This window comes from Adiantum capillus-veneris, chromosome 4 (genome assembly GCF_014529385.1).
Source record: "Adiantum capillus-veneris isolate H3 chromosome 4, ASM1452938v2, whole genome shotgun sequence".
In the NCBI taxonomy this organism is placed as follows: Eukaryota; Viridiplantae; Streptophyta; class Polypodiopsida; order Polypodiales; family Pteridaceae; genus Adiantum; species Adiantum capillus-veneris.
Genome location: NC_140934.1, coordinates 11653827 through 11677024, shown reverse-complemented (window position 1 = coordinate 11677024; position 23198 = coordinate 11653827). Strand labels below are relative to the sequence as shown.

At 44.9% G+C, this 23198-nt stretch overlaps 1 protein-coding gene across 2 annotated transcripts in view; it reads right to left on the bottom strand.

The window, feature by feature from the left end:
• Window positions 1–1131: 1131 nt before the first annotated feature.
• The window catches only part of LOC147458707 (ubiquitin carboxyl-terminal hydrolase 19-like), a 68830-nt gene continuing 46763 nt past the window's right edge, over window positions 1132–23198 (bottom strand). For both annotated transcript variants that reach the window (XM_086510148.1, XM_086510149.1), the window contains 10 exons: window positions 4483–4753; window positions 4280–4368; window positions 4047–4132; window positions 3806–3965; window positions 3588–3711; window positions 3341–3498; window positions 3183–3267; window positions 2882–3094; window positions 2693–2754; window positions 1132–1436 (listed from right to left, as the gene is read on the bottom strand). In XM_086510148.1, the coding sequence (XP_086366274.1) occupies window positions 1226–1436; window positions 2693–2754; window positions 2882–3094; window positions 3183–3267; window positions 3341–3498; window positions 3588–3711; window positions 3806–3965; window positions 4047–4132; window positions 4280–4368; window positions 4483–4753 (1459 nt within the window). In that variant the 3' untranslated portion in view covers window positions 1132–1225. The remainder of the gene's footprint in view (window positions 1437–2692; window positions 2755–2881; window positions 3095–3182; window positions 3268–3340; window positions 3499–3587; window positions 3712–3805; window positions 3966–4046; window positions 4133–4279; window positions 4369–4482; window positions 4754–23198) is intronic.

The window sequence follows — 23198 nt, the reverse complement described above, 5'->3', positions numbered from 1 at the left end:
ATTCGCTCCAATAGCTTCATCGACATCTCTCATCTTCTTCATTAGGCAATCTTATGATAACTGCGATCGAATTTGTAGACCAACTGGGATGATTTGCAGCTGAAACCATCAGATGTCTGAGATAAAACTAGAGTTTCTACAACCTTCAATAGAAGCTCCAGACAAGCCAAGTCTGGGTAAGTTGGCCTTCTAGAAAATAGAAAACGGTCAAAACTCTTGACCATCACTCTTCCTAGGACCACTTATTACCATAATATAACAATAATCATCTCATTGTTAAGCTTCGGGAACCAACATTGAGCAACCAAAAGACTGGTAACCCTTCAAAATCACAAAATTACTAAATAGGAATCCATTGGACCTTAATCAAACGTTTTGCTCATGGTATATAGCACAAATTAAGCTTCACAAATCGATAAAGGTTCAATCAAACCATTTCCCTTGAGCCAAAGGGATAATCACAGTTGGAATTTGGTGCACAGTGTAAAAGGTGGCACATGGGACTTCGAATTATAATAATTAATTGCAAGAGAACATAAGACATAAAATGTTATGTGCATTGTGTGTAAATTGAAGTCTGTCGTGGCCAAGGTTGATAACAAGTTCTTGAACGTTCTTATTCTAGGATTTTTGCAAGCCTCATCCGAAAGCACAATTGCACACATCCTTCAAAGAGATTTAATCCTAAATTAGACTTTCAGGTTTATAAAGCAGCACCTCTCATGCAGTAAAACAAAGAGGAGAAAAGAGACTCACCACCACCCACTGGAGCTGATAATTTCAAACCTGGTATTACTGCGCATTAATTTTTGCACGTAGCTGGAGAAACAGACCATTTCATTTCTCAAAAGGCAGTGAATTCAACAGATAAAAATCTACACGATTTCAAACCCATCACAACACTGTATGCTGAATTTCAGTGAAATCATTGTATTATTGATATGCTTGTCAGAGATTGCCATCTGTAAATTACAACAATATTTGGGCAGGAACAAAAATCTGTTTTATTACCCTCACAAGCCGCGTTACCAATAGTGAAACACCCCCCCCCCCCCTCTCTCTTTTCCCCCGATTTCTCAATTTCTTTTGCAAAAATTTTCCCCCAAAAAGAAAAAACCTCCCCCAGTCACCTGCACGGTAAACATGTTAGCAAAAAAAGGGACATACAGTACCGGTTGTAGAGGCTATTTACTATATGGCATCAAATTTTGGGGCTCAAGCCCCATCATTGTGTCAAAAAATCACAGGCTTCCCTGAAAAAGACTTCCTCATTATCTCCATGTCCATTGGCAACCTCCCCCAAAGAAATTGACTCTGGCAATGGATAGTTGCCATTAGATGAAGCTACCTTCTTAGAATCGTACAAATTTGTGATAGTGCCCCTTGAAAGCTGTGTCCCTCTCTGGGTAACAATCGGTGCTTTCCGAGCAGCAGACCTGTTCATGCAGATTGTTTGGCACAAAAGTCAAAGCTGTGTTGGCTAGCCTAACATTAGAAAGGCATAATGAACAGTGACCACCACTCACAATCATCCTTCAGGCAAAAAAATGTTTGTGTATAAAACAAAGAAACTATCCAAAATAAAAACCAACTGAAACTGTGCGTGTATCATTCAATAACCGCACGTGAAAGTCTTGGCAAAAGAACAAAGAAAGAGAGAGGGAGAGTCACGGAGACACTCAACAGTGAAGGAAGAGAGAATGAAAGAGAGAGAGGAGCCAGCCCGGCAAATCTGCACCGCAAAGCCCTTCTTTAGTCCTGGCCTCCTGTGTGCACGAACCGTGCCCTCTGCTGCTCTCGTCAATGCCTGCCTGGGTCGAATGCTCTTCATGGTGGTGTGCGATGCTGTCGCGTGTTTGGAGCCTCTTGTTGTATGTGCCGCGGATTGTAGGCGCATCCCCCCCCCCGCCCCCCCAAAACTCTCTCATCTATGCCTGCCTTAGTGCTCCTTCGCCTATGGTTTTCTTCTTCTTGTTTGCTTTTCCTTTCTCTTAGTTGGAGGTTGTTCTATGTTTGCTTTGTTTATTTTGTTTGTTGTTTTTCTCACCTATGGTCGTTTTTTGATATTTGGCTATGGCCATGTTTTGTGATGCCAGCAAACAAAAAAAGGGGAAGGGGGAGGGAGTTTTGGGAATTGTGTACCTAAGGGTGTAGGTACACATGGGGGTCATTACTAAAGGGTGTGGACTCACTAGAGTTAGTTAATGGACAAGTGGCTTGAAAGGTCACCCACGAGTTTGCAAGTTGGATGGGCTGATTTGGAGCCTTTGTATGATGTCATCAGTGATGCCAGATGAGATGCCTTAGCCAGCTCTTTATAATGAGCCTTTTGTACACACTTTCAAGTTGAATCAATCAATCTAGTTTTGCATCTACATTTTACTCTATCTCTATTGTGTAATTAACTTTGTAATTGGCATGTTAACACCATGAATGCTAGTCTTAACGATCACACTAACTCTACAGGGAGGGGGGGTTGCTTGGCTAGCAAGGTCAAGAAAGAGATATCTCACAGGCTGATAATGGATGAGTACAAAACAAATGCCTGGAGCTTCTCAAATCTAAAATCGACCAACCAAAGCGAAGAACTCATAAATTTGAAGTGTCAATAAGGCTACAAATGTCTTGAAGATCACAACCAAAGTCCACTCACTCCAAATTTAGATAAGAATAAACATCGGTGCACCCTTACCTTGCATACAAGAGCATATAAGCTCTTTGCTGCATCACCTTGTCTATATCTACTTCTTTCACCTGGAAGAAAAACAGACATTTTAAATAAGAGAGATCTAGGGGATTTCATGGAACAAAAGATAGCTTGTGCACTATGAACTTTACAAACCAGTCAAACTATAGCAAGATATAGATAGTTAGTACTGACCTTACTGTCATCAATCTTATACCAAGAACCCTGGAAGTCCTTGATGTAGCAGATGTAGTGCCCAAAAAAAGAAGCATTTAACATATCAACGTGAACAACAACTCCATATAGTTGATAGAGGGGTGGTTTGTCACCCTCGCCACTCATAAAAGGTGAAATGTCCAGCTCCTCTGGAAAGCTCACGCGCTTGTTGAGTTTGCCAAATTTCCCTGGCTAATCAAAAAAATAGCAACTGGCACAGTTAAAACTTTGATATAACACGCACACCAAGTACCAAATTCCAGCTAAGCAGCTTGCTGACCTGAAATCTTTTCAAAGTAACGGTCAAAATGTTTGGAGCTTCATGCACAACAAGTCGTTTCCAGGCTTTAACATAAGCATTGCAGCTAAAATACAACAGTTATACAGAATTAATTCTCATAAGCTCTTCAAAAAATGCCAGAGGAAAAAAACACATACCTATCACACTTATACTTGTTTTCTCCATCCAACCATTCGGACATGGTGAACTGTTCCAGTGCATCTTCTAACGTTTCAACATTCCCTTGAATCTCAACAGCAAGATCCATCATGTTCTCATACTTGTGAGACTCTTGATGACACTGCATGCACCTCACCTGCATGTGACATAAAATAAAGGAGACTGTTTGATTAGCACTTGCGAGCACCACAATATTCCAATCTCCAGGAAAACTGGAATAGGGACCTGTGATTGAAGGTGTCCACCAAATATGTGTTGTATGAGAGTTGTCTCCTGTGTCCGCTGATCAACTGCTTTCTCACGTCCCACGTTATCAAGACAGATGGACTGCATAGAATCAATTGCAAACCTGAATTCCAAACCATAGAGTCTTATTATTGCCATACAAAGGCCTCATTAAGAATACATTGAGAAGGAGCCATGTAGTTTCAAGAGAAGTAAACCTCATGAGCTCATGTGCATCTTCCTGTCGTCCATAGCCCATATTTCCAATATTGGATATTTTAGAGACAATAGGAAGTGGAGAAAAAGGAACCTGGCTCTCCTTTACTCGGCAAACATGATCTTGGAGTTCGCACATGAAGCACCAATCATTCCGTCGGCCTAAACAAGCAAAACATCCATAAATTAGGGAAAAAGCAAGTCAAATGCAATGAAGGATTAGGATCGTCATAAGAAACTCACATTCTGCTTTGTGACACCGTTGCAAGAGATACGCAGCAAGAGGCTGTGTGAATGTTAAGCACTGCAAAACAACGTTTGCAAAGCAGCTGGAGGAACCACCAACAGACCACATTGAGCTATCATCAGATAGTTTGAATATTAAACCATTTCAACAACCGACAAGAGTTAAAGATGGACTAGTACATCACTCAAACAACACAATTTCCTCACGACATAAATTCAAAGCTTAATACCTGTTGCCACAATTTACAAGGCCACAGGGCACAAGCTCCAACTCGCTCCAACAAAACAGCTCTACAAAATAATCATATGGAAATAATATCTGCCAAAATAAAACCTTGATTCCATTATGAACTTTCACTTATACTGCAAACAGATGTGGAATATTATAAGCATCAGGTTTATAACTTCTAAAACTCTAAGAAGGTTGCAGTACCTTGCTAGGGTTTGGGAGGCTCCCATCGGCAGAATAAATTTCCACAACTCGCGATGTCTTTGATAAAGCAGCTGGCTGCCTCTCTGCCCTTGTCTCTTCTTCTGACAAGCATCTTTCACTTGAGTTATCATCCTTTGAGATGAGTGTTTTCAGATTTTCAGAATTAGAGACAACATCCAATTGCACAGCAGAAATTACAGGCTGTTTCTTTGATTCCTGACATTCCTGTTTGTGTCCATCTGACCAATGAGCAACTTGGCATTCTCGAGAGCTGAAGAAAGGGTGAAAACTCCTTTAGCCTCCAAACATCATACAAATACACATCAGATAAACAAATCAAACAGAAAGTACCACTGAGAGAATAGGAATCAAAGCATGCAAGATACCAGGATCCTAGCACAAGCTTAAGAACCATCAAATTATTTTGTGAAAATGAACAGGAAAGGACAATGTTTACGAACATGATTGCACTCTAATAAGAATTACAAAAAGATATTTTAAAAGAACAAATCTGTGAATTTAAAGCCCCTATCATTGGACCATGCAAGGCAAGGAATCTGATTATGCTCTACAAGCTCTTTCTGTCTGAGCCAAGGGAGACCATACCTCTGAAAATAAGTCTCAGCAAGAGAAGTATTTGCCATTCGTAGAGTTTGCTTACACATCGATGGGGAATGCACCGTTTGAGATTGTCAAGGGTGGCAAGAAGGTTCCACCTATGTTGTGCACCAAGGACAGCGTTTCAAGGCTGATCATTTTGTCGAGGATCTAACCACCACTTTTGCCAAGGCTAAGAAGGCTTTGCAAAAGTCTCAAGAACAGCACAAGAAAGTACCAGACAAGCATTGACGAGACTTGCATTCGCGACTTGCATTTGAAGTGTCACAAAAGTGGTGACTAACCACCTCCACTACAAGAGGAGAGGGGCAACAGGCCTGCAACTGGAAATTGGGCAAAGTGATGATGTGGCACTGCTATACGGCAGACCCGCAAATCACGGTGTATTTCAAGGACTGATAGCATGGCAGTTTGTTACGCAATTCTTGGAAGAGCTTTTAGCACGCTGTTTTTAGCGAACGCTTTTGGGAAGTAATGCTTTCTGTATCCAAAGCTTTTCAAGACCAAGGCCTTCAAATATGAGCCTTGGGGAAAGCTTCTGGCAATCTATCACAAGTTGGTGACGTGGCAATGTTCCACTAGAAGAAATTAGACAAGAGCTGAACCCTGAAGATGGGCTGAGGGGCCTAAGTGGGGTTAGGGATTAAAAATCTTAACCCCACCAACTTAAAGAACTTATGAGCACCGGCCGAGGGGCCTAAACCCTAAAAGTCAAAAGCTTAAACTCTGGCTGGCGATTCCGTAAATCGCACTGACATGATGGCGTAGGCTGTACAAATTTCCTCGTTTTGCGCTGGCATATTTCAGCAATTTTGGTGCGAGCTTTTGGAGAGCAAATGCTTTTGGGTGCAGGTGCTTTTAGAACTGATGCTTTTGACCTCTGCTTTTGGGCATCTCTTGTCAGTTTATAAGGACCCTCGAAGCCTCATTCTTAGAGAGCATCTGGACGTAGAATCTCGGAGAAGAGGACCCTCGAGAGTTGTACCTTGGCGAAGTAATAATAAAGAAATACCGAAAGGGGCACCAATCTTTGGGGCCAGTGCGCCTTGGCTTGGAACTACGCACTGTCATGTCGACTTTCCTTTCCTCTTCTCTCTCTATTCAAGTTCAGTCATTTACACATTTTGTTCATGTGTTGCTATTGATTTCTCGCTTGGAGTGTGTAACCGGTAGGCATTTACACAAGTGGGCATCACGTGCCAACAGAAAAGAACAGAGTCAGTGCCAAGGTTGCATCCGTACGTACAGAGGATTCTATCCATACAGTACAGATCGGTACGTACGGATAGGATCTGTTAAGATTTTTTATTTTTTTATTTTTTTTTTGGGGGGGGGGGGGGGGGGGGGGGGGGGGGGGGGGGGGGGGGGTTATGTCCCGCTCACAGGAGAGGGGATCTAGCCCAGATGCCGTCGGATGGGCGTCCAGTGTCCGGGCGGATGTAGTCTGAACTCGGCCAGTGTGGTCGGCCATTATTATAAAAGGGAGGCCAAGGCCTCATTTGCAGTTATCGACCCCACTGGCAGAGTGCCAGTGGTTAGCCCGTGAGGGAGGTCACCTCGAGGAGGTGAGGCCGGGTGGTATGGGACGCTCGGTCTTACAGGTGCACGCCTACATCCTCGGACACTGGCCCCAGCACGGGGGAGCTGCCGGATAGTGGCTATGGTCGGGTGGTTCGTCCGACGCGTATCTTTAGGCGGTCTATGTAGCTGGGAGATCCCATCTCCTCGTTCGTTTCATGGTATCAAAGCCGGCTTGGCTGCACGAGGGACTGTGTACACACCTACGGATAGGTTCGGGTCCGATAATCTTTATCTCATGCAATTTTTGACGAAATGATTGTTTAATTGCTGGTTTTTCTTCTCATGAGTGTGCATCCAGGCGAAAATTAGTGTTTCTTTGCTGATTTTTGACAAAATTCAGCGATTCAACAGGTGGGAGTGCTGAAAATTGAGGGATTCTTACCGAATTTACTGGCTTTCAATGAGAATCAATGTATTTTATCATTAATTTGCTGTTTTAGATTAAAATTCAGCATATGGCATAATTTCAAATCTCTCTGTAAATCCCTCTCTCTCTGTAAGTTCTCTGCGCGAAGCACAGAGAGAGAGAGAGAGAGAGAGAGAGAGAGAGAGAGAGAGAGAGAGAGAGAGAGAGAGACACCTCTCTCTGTAGCGTGGCTTTCTCTGCACGTATCCCTCTCTGTAGCGTGGAATTTCTTTTGCAGGGAAGGAATGACCAAGTAGTTGCTCGCGTGGAATTCCTTTTGCAGCGCTGGCTCCTATCTGGCGCCCCTTGTGCGTGCTGGCCACGGCAACCACACGCCCCTTCTTTCCCTTCGCTATCTCCACGCGGCAATGACAACGCGTAGCTTTTTCTTTTACGCTGGGAACTTTGCGTTGATTTTTTTTAAGAGGGGTGCCCATTGTTTTATGTGGCCAAGGACATTTGTATTAAAGTATGGTCTGGACACTCAAAATTTTTTAAGTTAAAGTGTGAACCCTGCACGTTGTTATGTCACATGACACATCCAACCCTATGTGTCCGTGGACAAGCTACAGCACGACAAGGGTTCAGTCAGTCCAGTCAGTCAAGATTTAGAAGTGACCTGGCACTTTTGTGAGTCTATTCGTAGACCGTGCATGCCCAGTCACTTAGTGTAGATGCATATCCTCTGGTTGCACACAGCATGATCATCACTATTTCCATCAGAATCAGTCAGAGGAATTTTCTAGTGCATTTAGCCTATTTTACCTATTTTTGGCATTTTTCACTTATTAATTTAAGTGACTTTCCAACAAAAGTAGGTAGGGCAATTTTGCTAAGTTTGTATATAAGCAAACTAGAGCTAGCACTATTTGGCAGAAGAGGCAACAGGAGCCAAGCTCAGCAAGCAACTTCTCAGCAAGACCAAGCCTTGGAGAATTTCCCTCCAAGCAACAGATTCCCCCCATCCTAGCGTTTTTCCATCAAGCACCTTGCCTTAGCGTTTTTGCATCAGCAGATCCTCGCCGCAAGCAAGTCCCAAGCATAGCGTTTTTGCATCAGCATCATCGCCACCAAAGCACCACTCCTAGCGTTTTTGACAGGATAGCAAGCTAGCGTTTTTGGAAACTTCAATCCTAGCGTTTTCTGAAGATCCAGCGTTTGCAGATTGCGGCCTTTGCAGTCTTCAGCCTAGCGACTTTCAACAGCAGATAAAGACCAGCAAGATTCAGCCTAAAGTGTAGTAGATTCAGCCCGATTTCAGCCCATAGCGTTTTTGGACAGCAGTAGAAAGATTGCAGATTTCAGCCCTTAGGTCAACTTCATCAGCGCCGATATAGCCTAGACTTGCATCAGTCTCATGCATTCCATTTGTACCACATTGTGCAATCATAAGTAGACGACGCTCGTCGACGAGAATGAGGCCTTTGGAGGAGGGTTTTACAACGTCTCTGGTGTCGTATCTCTTTTCTCTCTATCTCTCAGTCGCATACACTTGCACGCACACTGTCCATTCACTTTGTTTGTGATCATAGCATTCTCTCATTAAGATCGGAAGGCTCTCCCTTCCATAAGAACAAAAGGAACCTTGAGCACAGTTTGGAGCACTCATCTTGAGCAAAGCGCAAACATTCATTCCGCCGCACCTAACATTGGTATCAGAGCTTTGGCAGTGTTTTGTATCACTCAAGGAAAGAACCACAAGAATCACAAGAATTTTTTTTGCTTGTTTTGGTCGCACGAACCCAAGTTCGCTTGGGCGTGACGATTCCTAATCGTGTTTTTTGAAGAGTGACAGGAATCCCAAGAAAGAAGGGCTTGTCCAGCCTCCCCTTGTTTCTCTTTTCACTCATTGAGAGCGAACCGTGCAGTTAGCGGCCGGCCAATCGACGTGAGGTGGGAAAAAGCAACCTTAGAGTGAGCGCAAGGCCGCCAAGGGGTGCGCCCGCGGAAAGAAGTAGAACTCAAGTGAAGAGAAGATCCTTCTCAAACACGGTTTGCAAGCGAAAGAAAACCTCAAGAACCTCAAGAACCCAAGAACCCAAGTTCCTCGGGAACTTAAGAACCCAAGACCCTCAAGAACCCAAGTTCCTCGTGAACTTAAAAACCCACAAGAACCCACGATTGCAGAATGGTCATCACTCCAAGCGGAATAAATACTTCGCTTGGAGGTGATGAGCATGAGAGAGGCGCAGAAGAATTTTCCCCACCAGGAGGTTTTTCCGACCCTTCCCCATCTACGTCAAGGATTGCACTAACTCCTATGGAGGAGTTGAAGCAGTTGTTTAAGGAAAGACAGTTAGAACGCGAGGAAAGAAAAGTAGAAAGAGAAGCAGAAAGAAAGGCCTACGAAGAACAAAGGGCAGCCATAGATCGTGAATACGAAGAAGGAATGGCAGCCATCAAGCGTAAGTACGACTTCGAGGACAAAGAAAGTCAAGCCAAATTTGATCGTGAGAACAACGAAAGACAAGCAGAATTTGATCGCGAGAACAAAGCCTTACAAGCAAAGAGCGACCAACACATGAAAGAGTTCTTGCGACTCTTTTCTATAGTTCAGGCACAGATGCAAGAGATTCGGGAAAAGGAGACTCTCTCAGTCTCTTCTTCTCCAACGCATGATACACAGGATTTTCATGATTATGAGAAGCATGATGATGATTTGAATGATGCTGATAAGCATGATGATTTGAATGACAAGCATGATGATTTGGATGACAAAGATAAGCATGATGATTTGAATGATATTGCTAAGCATGATGATTTGGATGCCAATGATAAGCATGATGATTTGCATGATCAAGATGTGATTTCTCACAAGCATGAAGAGTTGCATGAAGATAATGTGATTGTTCACGGGATGATGTGTTAGTGGATGCTTTTTCTAGCGAAGCTAACCTTGTTGTAGATTCGATCAATCACGAAGAACCGATCTTGGCTTTCAAGTCGAGGTCCAAAGAACCCCCACAAGACGATTCGATCATTCAAGAAGAAGCGATCTTGGCTCTCGAGCCTAGGTCCAAAGAAACCTCACAGGAAGTATTATGTGTTCGTATGATTGATACGCACGCATTGTTCGAATGTTTCATTCGTGATCGTTTCCTGTATTTTAGTCAGCATCGTTATGTGATCCCTTTTCCTAGGCATGACATATTGTATGTTAAGCACGTTTCTCTCATGGATGAGCACGAATGTATGCGGATTTTTCATGAAAAGCTGAAAAGGATGTATGTAAGGAAGTCACATTCCATGTCTCTTCCTTGGCACGACACAGTTGTAGAAAGAGCACATAAAAGTATGAACACGAAGCATGGGCACAACCCTATGTGTCCGTGGACAAGCTACAGCACGACAAGGGTTCAGTCAGTCCAATCAGTCTAGATTTAGAAGTGACCTGGCACTTTTGTGAGTCTATTCGTAGACTGTGCATGCCCAGTCACTTAGTGTAGATGCATATCCTCTAGTTGCACACAGCATGATCATCACTATTTCCATCAGAATCAGCCAGAGGAATTTTCTAGTGCATTTAGCCTATTTTACCTATTTTTGGCATTTTTCACTTATTAATCTAAGTGACTTTCCAACAAAAGTAGATAGGGCAATTTTGCTAAGTTTATATATAAGCAAACTAGAGCTAGCACTATTTGGCAGAAGAGGCAACAGGAGCCAAGCTCAGCAGGCAACTTCTCAGCAAGACCAAGCCTTGGTGGATTCCCTCCAAGCAGCAGATTCCCCCCATCCTAGCGTTTTTCCATCAAGCACCTTGCTTTAGCGTTTTTGCATCAGCAGATCCTCGCCGCAAGCAAGTCCCAAGCATAGCGTTTTTGCATCAGCATCATCGCCACCAAAGCACCACTCCTAGCGTTTTTGACAGGACAGCAAGCTAGCATTTTTGGAAACTTCAATCCTAGTGTTTTCTGAAGATCCAACGTTTGCAGATTGCGGCCTTTGCAGTCTTCAGCCTAGCGACTTTCAGCCAAGCAGATAAAGACCAGCAAGATTCAGCCTAAAGTGTAGCAGATTCAGCCTGATTTCAGCCCATAGCGTTTTTGGACAGCAGTAGAAAGATTGCAGATTTCAGCCCTTAGGTCGACTTCGTCATCGCCGACATAGCCTAGACTTGCATCAGTCTCATGCATTCCATTTGTACCAGATTGTGCAATCATAAGTAGACGACGCTCGTTGACGAGAGTGGGGCCTTCGGAGGAGGGTTTTACGTCTCTGGTGTCATATCTCTTTTCTATCTATCTCTCAGTCTCATACACTTGCACGCACAATGTCCATTCACTTTGTTTGTGATCATAGCATTCTCCCATTAAGAACGGAAGGCTCTCCCTTCCATAAGAAGGAAAGGAACCTTGAGCACAGTTCGGAGCACTCATCTTGAGCAAAGCGCAAACATTCATTCCGTTGCACCTTACATGTTAATAATTCACTTACAGAGACTTACAAGTCTGCAGAGATTTCTCTTTTCACTCCTCTGCTCGTCACCTGAGCTCTCCCTCTCTCACCCGCTCGCGCTCCCGCCATCACCTGCTCGCGTTCAAACGCTCACGCCGACACGTGGAGCTTCTCGAACTTCACTTTTTTCGCGACAGAAAAGTGCAAAAAAGGCCCGGTTTCGCGTGCAAACTCCAGTTTTTTCACGCACTTGGCCATGGATTCCTCCAGCTCAGATGTGCAGAGTGACGACACACCAAGTAACATCCAGATTCCATTTACGCATGCTCTCTATACGTGGATTACAAGCACTTTCCAGAGTTCCGACCAGCATGTTACCGCTCTGGAAAACGCGAATGTTCAGACGAACCTTCGCTTGGCCTCTCTTGAAGGGGTCGTACAGGGGCTCACTTCCCGACTTTCTACTCTCGAAAATATGGCTCAATCGACGACTGCGCGTATTTCCGAGGGGGAAACCCATCTCCAGCAATTGCAGATAGAGATTGCTGCTTTTGGGCGTTCGTAGGGTAGTCCGACTGCCACAATTCCGTACAAAACTACAAATTTCTCAGGTGAAGAGAAGGAGTGTACGGAACTGGCTGTAAATAATTGGCTGCACCAATGGACCACATACTTTGATCTCCATGGGGAGCATGATGAAAAGAGGATTCAGACGATTCCTCTCTATCTGCGCAGTAAGACGCTTACCTGGTGGCATGACATGACAGAGAAGCCTACGACGTGGGCTGACTTTTGTGTGAAATTCAAGAGGGATTTCGCCAAAATGGACCCTTTGAAAGCTTATGCCAAACTGCAGAGTCTTTCGATGAAAACTCTGTCTTTTGATAGATATACGACAGTTTTCAAAGAGGCGCTCACCTTTTGCAAGGTGGATTCTACGCACGCTGTGCACATGTATCTGCTGGGATTACATGAAGACTACCATTGGGCCTTAATTAAGGATAAAGCTCCGACTGATGTCGAGGATGCAGTGGCAAAGGCCAGGACGTTCCATTTGATAAATGGAGCGAATTATGAGAAGAAAAGAATTGCAGACCATCAATCCGGTGAGGGTGCTTCGAGGAAGCGACCCCGATTCCAGCATAAGTCCAAATCACCGCCGAGATCTTCTCACAAGAAGAAGAAAGCCAAGAATGCTTCAGTTGCTGATGCAGTGAAGAAGGGGGCTTGCTTCGGATGTGGCCAGACGGGTCACCAAATCAAGGATTGCCCCAAGAAGAAGAAGACACAGAAACCGCAAGGCCGTCCTTCGGTTCAAATTCACGAGATCTCAAGTAACTCTGATATTGTTCAAGTTGAAATCCATCATTTAGCGCACAGTTCATGCACTAACTGTACTTTTAGCACCAAAGTGTTTGATAAGCACGATCTTCTCCGTTTTCCCAGGTAGATCAATGGTCACGACGTGACCGTACTCCTTGATAATGGAAGCTCACACAATTTTGTGGATGCAAAATTGGTGCAAAAACTGAGCTTGCGGACGCGGGACAGTGACCATGACTATCGCGTGAAGATGGCTCGTGGCGTGGATACGGATGTATGGAATCGGATGGTTCCAGACTTGTCGCTCGAGCTGACTGATTACAAAGAGAACCTGGATTTCCACATCATGTACCTGGACAGAGCAGATGTTATTTTAGGAATTCCATGGTTTTATGATAAACCAGACTCATTGTATCTAGACTATGTACATCACTCTCTTGTTTTTGTTAAGCAGAACATGCCTCATGTATCTGTGTCGCTTTGTAATCAGAAGTTTGTAAACAATGGTTTTGCAATATCAGTTGTTACTGCTTTGGAAATGTATAAAAAAATAAAGTCTTCTGATGTTGACTTTTATCAATGTGTACCATCTGCTTGGTTTGATTCATTAGTGCTTGGTATTTCTGTCACTGAATTTCGTAAAAATGTTTCATGTTCTTCTATTGAACTTGGGGGATTCCGACGAATCCAACCTTATCCGAGAAATCATGACTGATTTCAAGGATGTTTTTCCTGATGATCTACCTCCTGGCTTCCCGCCTTCGAGAGGAGTTATAACCGGCTTGTACAACTTAGAGGGCGGTACTATTTCAATTACCTGTTAACTTTACACAGAGCACTGAGAAGGGAAGAGAACACAGTTGCGTCCAGCGACTAGAATGTCACTGCGCACACGAGACCGACACCCTGAAGGCCCCAAAGACTGGCGCCTCTTTCGGTATTTCTTTATTCAAATTAAGGTAGACGATCCAACCACTTAGCACAAGCTTTCACAAAGCTGTCCAAACCTGGCGAGGGCTGAAAACGCAGGTTTTCGACCTGATTTTGGCAACATAACGACGCAAAAACCCCTATAGGTCAAAAGCACCTGTCTAGGACGGATTCCCTCGCTATCTGGAAGCTTTCTAGTGAGCTGTCACAGAAATTCAGCGGGCTGTAATTCCCTGTTTTTCACTGCCGGGTGCCCCAAAGCTTGTACACGCATCCCAAGGCTCTCACGAGGCTCCCCCGGGGTTCCCTTGCAGTTTAGGTGCGAAACCCTAAACCTGCAGAAAAACACAACAGGCTGTAATTCGCTGTTTCGGATCGTTTTTAGCGGAGCAAACACGCCTACGCGTGTCCCAAGGGCTCCCGCACGCAATGGGACAGTTCCCCTCTGAATTGGACGAGTTTTCACGCGAGAAAACTCTCCAAACTCGCAACCTTTCGCGATGGAACTATGCGTACCTGTGGGGGATTAGCAATTAGCTAATCCGGTTCTTGTTTAGAAGGCTCTTGCCTTGGCAAACGCGCATAAACCCCCAGAACTGTACATGTTCGTCTGAGTAGCCCAACTACTAGGGTATTACCATATGTGCCAAAGGGAAGAGAGAGATGCACGAGAGCAAGTCATCGCGCTACATGAGACAGAGGAGAAGGCAAGCTTTCCATTAAAGCTGTAGACCTACACCCACTACTCACACACACACTGTAGGTCACTTGTGTTCAAAAATCAGCCTCCTCTCTCAAATTGGGCGCCCCCTCTTCATGCTGGAAGTGGCAAAACTGCTTGGAGCCGCCATGTGTCCAGTTTGCCCCTTTTGAGTTAATTCTCTAGTTTCCACTGACTTATAAAGTTATAAGTGACTTTCCGAGTGGCCAGACTTCATTTGGCGCACACAGGCTTCCATACTCATCAGAATTCAGTGCTAACTGGCCCGACCAGTCCCAGACTGACCGACCCAGACTCCCGTTGTGAGAAACCTATTCGGCCGTAGCCGTTTCACACTGGCCATGCAATGTCCACTTGCACCTTTTCAAGGGTTCCGAGGAAAACAAGTAAAAATAAAAATAAATAAAAATATCTAGTCACTCCGTGTAGCGTGTCATCTCTCTCTCTCTCAATTCAGTTGTTATTGAAGTGCTAAAAGTCTGTTCAGTCTGTTCTTTTCTATTGGCACGTGGTGCCCGTCTTGTGACAGTGGTATCAGAGCATCATGCGTGTGCTTTTCTGAAAGCATACCGGTCCTACCAAGGAGGAGACAGAGCAAGATTGCACTTTCAAAGGTTCATTGGAAATTTTAGCTTCGTGCTCCGAACCCGGACTTGTGAGCTACTCTCACCCTTACTTCATCGCGCATCGGGCGTGCTCCCGTCTTCACTACTCATGTCTTACAGGGCATAAGCCATTAAGATCACTTGCAAGAGAAGGATCCAAGATTTGTTTCGAGCTGTTGTTTTTTTTTCTCAGAGACAGTACCATGCAGACGTTGATAGCTACCAAGCAGCATACTCCAAGTACTTGGCAAGCTTTCAAGAAAATTTTTGCCCGAAGTTATATGGTTTCTGACATCTTCCTTCGAAGTGCAACTTCTAGCAGAGTGGGGTATGTTGAAATGCTTGCCATGGAAACCCTAGCAGATTATAACTTGAAATTTCTCGCTATCTCTCAGTAGATGTCTCTTTACGAGCAGATGACCTTGGAGATTCGGTGTGATTGCTATCTCTTGGGACTACCATTGCCGCCAAAGAAACACTCTTTGTCCAAGAGTTGATGGACCATGTTGTGCTCGGTTGCCACCTTATGGAAGGAATCTAACCCTAATTTTTGGTGCAGGTTTCAGGATGGAAAGTCGATCGACTTTTCGAGCTCGGCTGATGTCGAGATTGCTTTTTAAGTTTGAAATCTATTTGAGAACTTGTTTTGGTGATCCTGTTTGGAATTTGTTTGAAATGGATGGTATCTGTTTTGAACCTGTCTTGGTGCTAATTTGAATTGTTTGACTCTGATTTTTAATACCGGTTTCAACGATTGGTGATTTTACTCCCGGGTGGAGTAGTGAGAAATGATGTTTGAGAATGCTTGTTCATACTCATGGCCCGGACCCTTGTGGTTATTTACGTGGGGAGTATTGTTGTTGTGACTCCCGGCCTAGACCTGGATGGTTATGAGGGAGGAGTATTAAGAAGTCTAAGCAATGGTTACTCTCAGCACCTCCAAACGACGTAGGCTGCGGTCTGGGGGGCGTTTGGTTGTAAAAGGCCTCTATATCTCCCGGCCTGGACCTTTTTAGGTTATGCAGGAGGAGTGATGAGGGAGTCGTTGACTATCTTCCGACCCGGACCTTATTAGGTTATGCGGGACGAGTGTTCATCGGCAACTTTATGTTTCTATGTCTTGTAACATGCATATGTGAGCATTTGTGTTGCATTATGATGTGCTAATTACTGAATATTCCTAATTGGATGAGATTGCCTGGGTATGTAATTTTAGTGCATCAAGACACCCGTGGAAGATCAATACGGTCTGGATGTGATGGCTAATTTTACTACGCCGGAATATCAAGAATTCCGATCTGGAAGAAAGGAGAAGCTAACTCCTTGATCAAAACAGCCCAAAGGGAAAGCTAACTCCTTAACAAAAAGAGCAAACTGATTGTCCCTCGGATATTTTTTAGCTAACTTGAGTTGTTTTGCAGATATGTTGTAATCGCGGACGTAATCACGGACGATTACTCTTTTTCAAGAAGGGGAGATGTCACAAACTGTTGACGTGTCAAAGCCCTGAAGAATAAAGCAAACTTGCAGATATCGGTCAAGGGGCCTAAACACTAAGAAGAACAAGTAACAGAAGAAGAAGTCCTACCAACTTATGGAGACCCCGTCTGATGGGGCCCCAAGTGACATAAAGACATTAAAAATAAAGCAAAACACACTCAAAAGACTTTGCACATCAAAATATGATAACGTGGCACTTGTACGGACGTTCCGCAATTCGCGGCGGATTTTTAGGAAAATCCCGATATTTTAGGAAAGTGTTTTTTTGGGATCAGCTTTTCATATTTGATGCTTTTAGGCTTTGGGACTTTAAATATGAGCCTTGGGGGCCCTCTCTGGCACTCTTCAACGCGCAGATTGTAGAGCAGGTGCTCCTCAGCTGTTGTACTTTGCGAATCAGCAGTAATATAAAGAAATACCGAAAGGGGCACCAAGGTTTAGGGCCAATACTCTCTGGGGTGGAATTCCGCCACTCCGTGTCGCGTGTCGTCTCTCTCTCTCAATTCAGTTGTTACTGAAGTACTAAGAGTTTGTTCAGCCTGTTCTTTTCTATTGGCACGTGGTGCCCGTCTTGTGACAGGAGCGCCGGTGCTACTTTCTCGAAAGAAGGATAACACTATGCGCTTCTGCGTGGATTACAAGGGGTTGAATAAGCTCACTGTCAAGAACAAGTATCCGCTCCCACGCATGGACGATCTGATAGATCGGCTCCATGGAGCGTTGTATTTTACGAAGATAGACCTGCGATCATGCTATCATCAGATACGGATCAAACTGGAAGATATTCCTAAGACGGGCTTCCATACGCATTATGGTCACTACGAGTTTTTGGTCTTGCCTTTCGGTTTGACCAATGCTCCAGCTACGTTCCAGCAAATGATGAATGATCTACTGAGACCATTTTTAGGCAACTTCGTTGTTGTATTTCTCGATGATATCTTGATCTACAGCCGAAGTTTGTCTGAGCACCTAGTGCATATACGCACTGTTCTCGAAGTACTGAGAACTGAGAAGCTTTATGCTAAGGCTTCTAAGTGCGAATTCTTTAAGAAAGAGCTTCTGTATTTGGGTCACATCATTACTCGCGATGGAATTCGCGTCGACCCTGAAAAATTGAATAAAGTGCGAAATTGGCCCATTCTGAAGAATGTGCGCCAAGTAAAGTCCTTTTTAGGCTTTACTCGATTCTTTCGCAACTTTATCAAGGATTACTCTAAAGTTGTTGCTCCGCTTACGCAACTTTTAAAAGGAGGGGTGAAAGGGCCGAAGACTTCGGGTCCTCATCGTAAAGGTAATCCCCTTGTTGTCTGGAATGAGCGTCTCGACGAGAGCTTTCGAACACTAAAGCACTCGGTGACCACTGCGCCAATATTACACATTGTGGATCCTAGCAAACCGTTTGTGGTTGAAACGGATGCTAGTGATTATGCTATTGATGCGGCATTATATCAGGATGGACGTCCTATTGCGTTTAAAAGTAAGAAGCTTTTTGACGCTGAGATGCGTTATCCAACGTATGAAAAGGAGCTTTACGCCGTAGTCCACGCCCTGAGAAAATGGCGGCACTACTTGTATGGCTCTACGTTCGTTGCATGGACAGATCATCACTCCTTGCGCTATATCTGTGATCAGGGTGATCTCAGAGGCTGGAAGGCTAGATAGGTTGAGCTTATGCAAGAGTTTGACTTTGAGATCCGTTATAGAAAAAAATCCAGCAATCGAGTTGCCGATGCGCTCAGCAGGATTCCTGAGGTAAATGCCTTGTCTATGACTGGAATCTCGACGGATTTCTCTCTCTCTCTCCGAGGGCTATATCGTTCCGATGGCCATTTTGGCAAGATATGGAACGAGGTCGAAGCGGGGCATGACTCGCATACAAGCTTGGGTGGTCCGGAGACCCAAGTGAGTCGTGCCAGAGAGACGAGACAGCGACAATATTCCAGCAGAGGTGGACTATTGTTCAGAAATGGTAAAATCTGCGTGCCAGAAATCGATGAGATTCGACAAAGGATTTTGTGTGAATGCCACGATGTTCTTAACGTTGGGCACCCAGGCATCCAGAGAACTTTGGCTTTGGTCAAACGCTATTTTTATTGGCCAAGAATGCGCTCTTACATAGAGAGCTATATGAAGAGATGCGCTCAGTGTCAGGTCAATAAGGCAGAGCGCCTTAGGAAAGCTGGCCTGCTACACCCATTGGAAATCCCAGATGCCAAGTGGCAAAGTATTTCCATGGACTTCATCGTTGGTTTGCCAAATACTAGTCGGGGCAATGACGCTATTTGGGTTGTGGTCGATAGACTCACAAAAATGGCGAAGTTTATACCAACAAAGTCGACAGTAAAAAGCCATGAGTTGGCAGTTTTATTTGTCGATCAGCTTTATAAGCTGTATGGTCTCCCAAAAGATATCGTCAGTGATCGAGATACTAAGTTCACTGGCCGATTTTGGCGGGATGTCTTTGCTCACCTTCAGACGAAGTTGAGTATGTCGTCTTCTGATCATCCTGAGTCCGATGGACAAACTGAGAGGATGAACCAGACATTAGAAGACATGTTGAGAGCTATGTCTCTCACAGGCAATCTGATTGGGAAAGGTATCTTCCACAGTTAGAGTTGCCTATAATAGTAGCAAGCATTCTGCTACTGGATTTAGCCCATTCATGTTGATGTATGGATTTGAGCCTAAATCCCCAATTGCTATTGGCTTAGAGAAAGTCGAGGAACACCAAGCTCGTGATTTCCTGTATGACATGCAGGAAATGCTCGAATTGGCTAAGGATAGTATAAGAACGGCTCGTGACCGAGTCACTATTTATGCTAATCAAAAGAGGTCTCCAAGGACTCTAGATGTGGGACAATGCAAGGTGGAAAGGTACGGAGTGTACGGTACGTAATCAGTACGTAAGGTACATACTTCTGTACGGATCGGCCTTTAAGGTACGTGACTAGTACGTAACATTTTTAACAACAAAAAGAATAGTGACTTTAGCCGTTTTCAGCCTATACATACTAGGAACTACATAGAGTCTAGACATAGATACTACTTCAAACATCCATTAGACACTGCTTCAATGTCCATTAGATACTGCTTCAAATGTTATCCGTACTTAACTCTTAGAATACATCACTTAGTCAAATTTCAATAGCACTAAACACGAGTCACGATTGTGAAAAGTTAGAACTTAAAACTTCAACATACCATGATACCGGAATCAAAATACATACAACATCAAGAGTCAAGATTGAGGACTGATTATCAATCCTCATACAAAGATGGATACATCATACTATAGTGACCAGTCTAGACTACCATCAAAAAGACAGAAAAATGGCAATACACTATATGATACAATAAACTTTAGTCCATTGCCCAATGGCAAGATGCCCCTAAAAACACAAAAAAAACAAAAAAACAAAAAATAAAATAAAATTTGTGAAGGGGGGAGAAAAAAAAAAACGTACACTACCTATCCGTACGTACGGAACCGTACCGTACTGTACGGATCAGTACGTACGTACGGATGCAACCTCCGACAATGGGTCTATCTGAAGATACCCAAGGATTCCAAGACTATGCGAACAGGAAAGCATTAGAAGCTTTCAGCTAGATATTGTGGTCCGTTCTTGATCACAAAGAAAATTGGCCAAGTTGCCTATAAGCTAGCTCTTCCTTCGGATGTTAGTGTACATCCAGTGTTTCATGTCAGCCGCCTTAAAGTGAAATTGGGCAAAGCCAACGTTGTTGTGCCTATCGAGGAAAATGTATGGCAAGATATGCAAACTGAGTACATTCCTCGAGAACCAGAAGCGGTTTTAGATCATCGTACCCGTCATTCGCGCCAAAAGGTTTATGACAAGTACTTAATTAAATGGAAGGGTCAATCTGAAAGGTTTTCTACTTGGGAACCTGTTAGAGCTTTGAAGGTTCAGTATCCACACTTCATTGATGAGGACATCAATGGTTCTTAAGGGGGGAAGTATGTTATGTCCCGCTCACAGGAGAGGGGATCTAGCCTAGATGCCGTCGGGATGGGTGTCCAGTGTCCGGGCCGACGTAGTGTAAACACGGCTAGTGTGGCCGGCCATTATTATAAAAGGGAGGCCAAGGCCTCATTTGCAGTTATCGACCCCACTGGCAGAGTGCCAGTGGTTAGCCCATAAGGCTAGGAGTGCGCGAGGTCACCTCGAGGAGGTGAGGCCGGGTGGTATGGGACGCTCGGTCTTTCAGGTGCACACCTACGTCCTCGGACGCTGGCCCTAGCACGGGGGAGCTGCCGGATGGTGGCTATGGTCGGGTGGTTCGTCCGACGCGTATCTGTAGGCGCTCTGTGTAGCCGGGAGATCCCATCTCCTCGTTCGTTTCCGGGGGGGGGCTGCTCTATTTCAGCCGATTAGGCCTCTTATCCAAAACCGCCTTGCTGCGGCTGAGAGCAATTGGTTTTAGCAGAGATCCAAGTACAGTGCAGTGTGTGCTCCTCTCTTGCATGTGCCAACTCCTAGTGGCAGTGGTGGTGGGTGTTACGTCCCCAGACATCAGGATGGGCGCCTACAGTATGTCCGACGAGTGAACCTGGCCCTTTGGTTATGAAGTCCTATAAGTAGGACTTGAGTCTCATATGTGAGACATCTTGTGTGATCACCACACTGACTCTTGGCCCTTGGCAGCTCTACCCACACACCCGTACTGGTGTGGGCTTGGTGGTAAGGGACACCGGCCCTTGTGGTAGAGGCTTGCCCATTTGGCTACATACTCCCAAGCTCGGGACTCGGGGGTGTCACCAGGAGGTGTATTTTTTCTTTGCCTTCCGTAAATAAGTACTAGATATTTTTATTTATTTTTATTTTTACTTGTTTCCCCGGGACCCTTGAAAAGGTGCAAGTGGACATTGCATGGCCAATGTGAAACGGCTACGGCCGAATAGGTTTCTCACATCGCGAGTCTGGGTCGGTCAGTCTGGAACTGGTCGGGCCAGTTAGCACTGAATTCTGATGAGTATGGAAGCCTGTGTGCGCCAAACGAAGTTTGGGCCACTCGAAAAGTCACTTACAACTTTATAAGTCAGTGGGAACTAGAGAATTAACTCAAAGGGGCAAACTGGACACTTGGCAGGAGGAGAGCTGCCTGTAGGACACCTCAGCTAGAGGAGGCGCCCAAGAGAGAGGGGGCTGATTTTTTACTGACAAGTGAGCTACAGTGTGTGTGAGTAGTGGGTGCAGGTCTACAGCTTTAATGGAAAGCTTGCCTTTCCCTCTGTCTCATGTAGCGCGATTATTTGCTCTCGTGCATCTCTCTCCCCCCTTTGGCACATATGGTAATGCCCCACTAGTTGGGCTACTCAGATGAACATGTACAGTTCTGGGGGTTTATGCGCGTTTGCCAAGGCAAGAGCCATCTGAACAGGAACCGGATTAGCTAATTGCTAATCCCCCACAGGTACGCACAGTTCCATCGCGAAAGATTCCGAGTTTGGAGAGTTTTCTCGTGTGAAAACTCGTCCGATTCACAGGGGAACTGTCCCATTGCGTGCGGGAGCCCTTGGGACACGCGTAGGCGTGTTCGCTCCGCTAAAAACGATCCGAAACAGCGAATTACAGCCTGCTGTGTTTTTCTGCAGGTTTAGGGTTCCGCACCTAAACTGCAAGGGAACACCGGGGGAGCCTCGTGAGAGCCTTGGGGCGTGTGCAGGCTTTTGGGCACCCGGCAGTGAAAAACAGGGAACTACAGCCCGCTGAAATTCTGTGACAGCTCACCAGAAAGCTTCTAGATAGCGAGGGAATCCGTCCTAGACAGGTGCTTTTGACCTATAGGGGTTTTTGCGCCGTTATGCTGCCAAAATCAGGTCGAAAACCTGCGTTTTCAGCCCTCGCCAGGTTTGGACAGCTTTGTGAAAGCTTGTGCAAAGTGGTCGGATCGTCTACTTTAATTTGAATAAAGAAATACCGAAAGGGGGGCCAGTCTTTGGGGCCTACAGGGTGTCGGTCTCGTGTGCGCAGTGACATTCTAGTCGCTGGACGCAACTGTGTTCTCTTCCCTTCTTAGTGCTCTGTGTAAAGTTAACAGGTAATTGAAATAGTACCGCCCTCTACGTTGTATAGGCCGGTTAAATGGGGGTGAGACAATATTGGCTCTATGACTGGAAGCGAGCCCGATATCCACTCAATACGTGTGTCTAGGTGTGAGTTTGGCTTATGTCATGTCATCTGTGCAGGATGGATCGGGCTAGGGACTAACATAGGTATCAAAGCCATTTCCTGCTCGAAAGCATGACATGGCAACGTGCACAAAACCACTAGAGCGCATGGGGCCGTGATGCCATGTCTGACAGACTCTCCCAACTCTAGTATGGACGACCCTCCCAAAGGGTGGTTTGCATGTGAATAGCCTCATAGGCGAGAGCCCTATGGGCAATTCAGGCCCGCGGACTGATTTTGCTCGCAAGGTGTTGGGTTAAAGGCCTAAATAACCCCTTTTTGTACATTTTTATACTTTGTCCAGGACACATTTTTTAAAGGTCACTTATAATAAAAGGGAAAACCCAAAACTCACTTAAAACGTAAGCCCTCTCTCTCTTCCTCTTCGTTCTGCTAGCGCTTCCTCTCCTGCTGGCTTTCGCCACCCCTCTCTGCACACA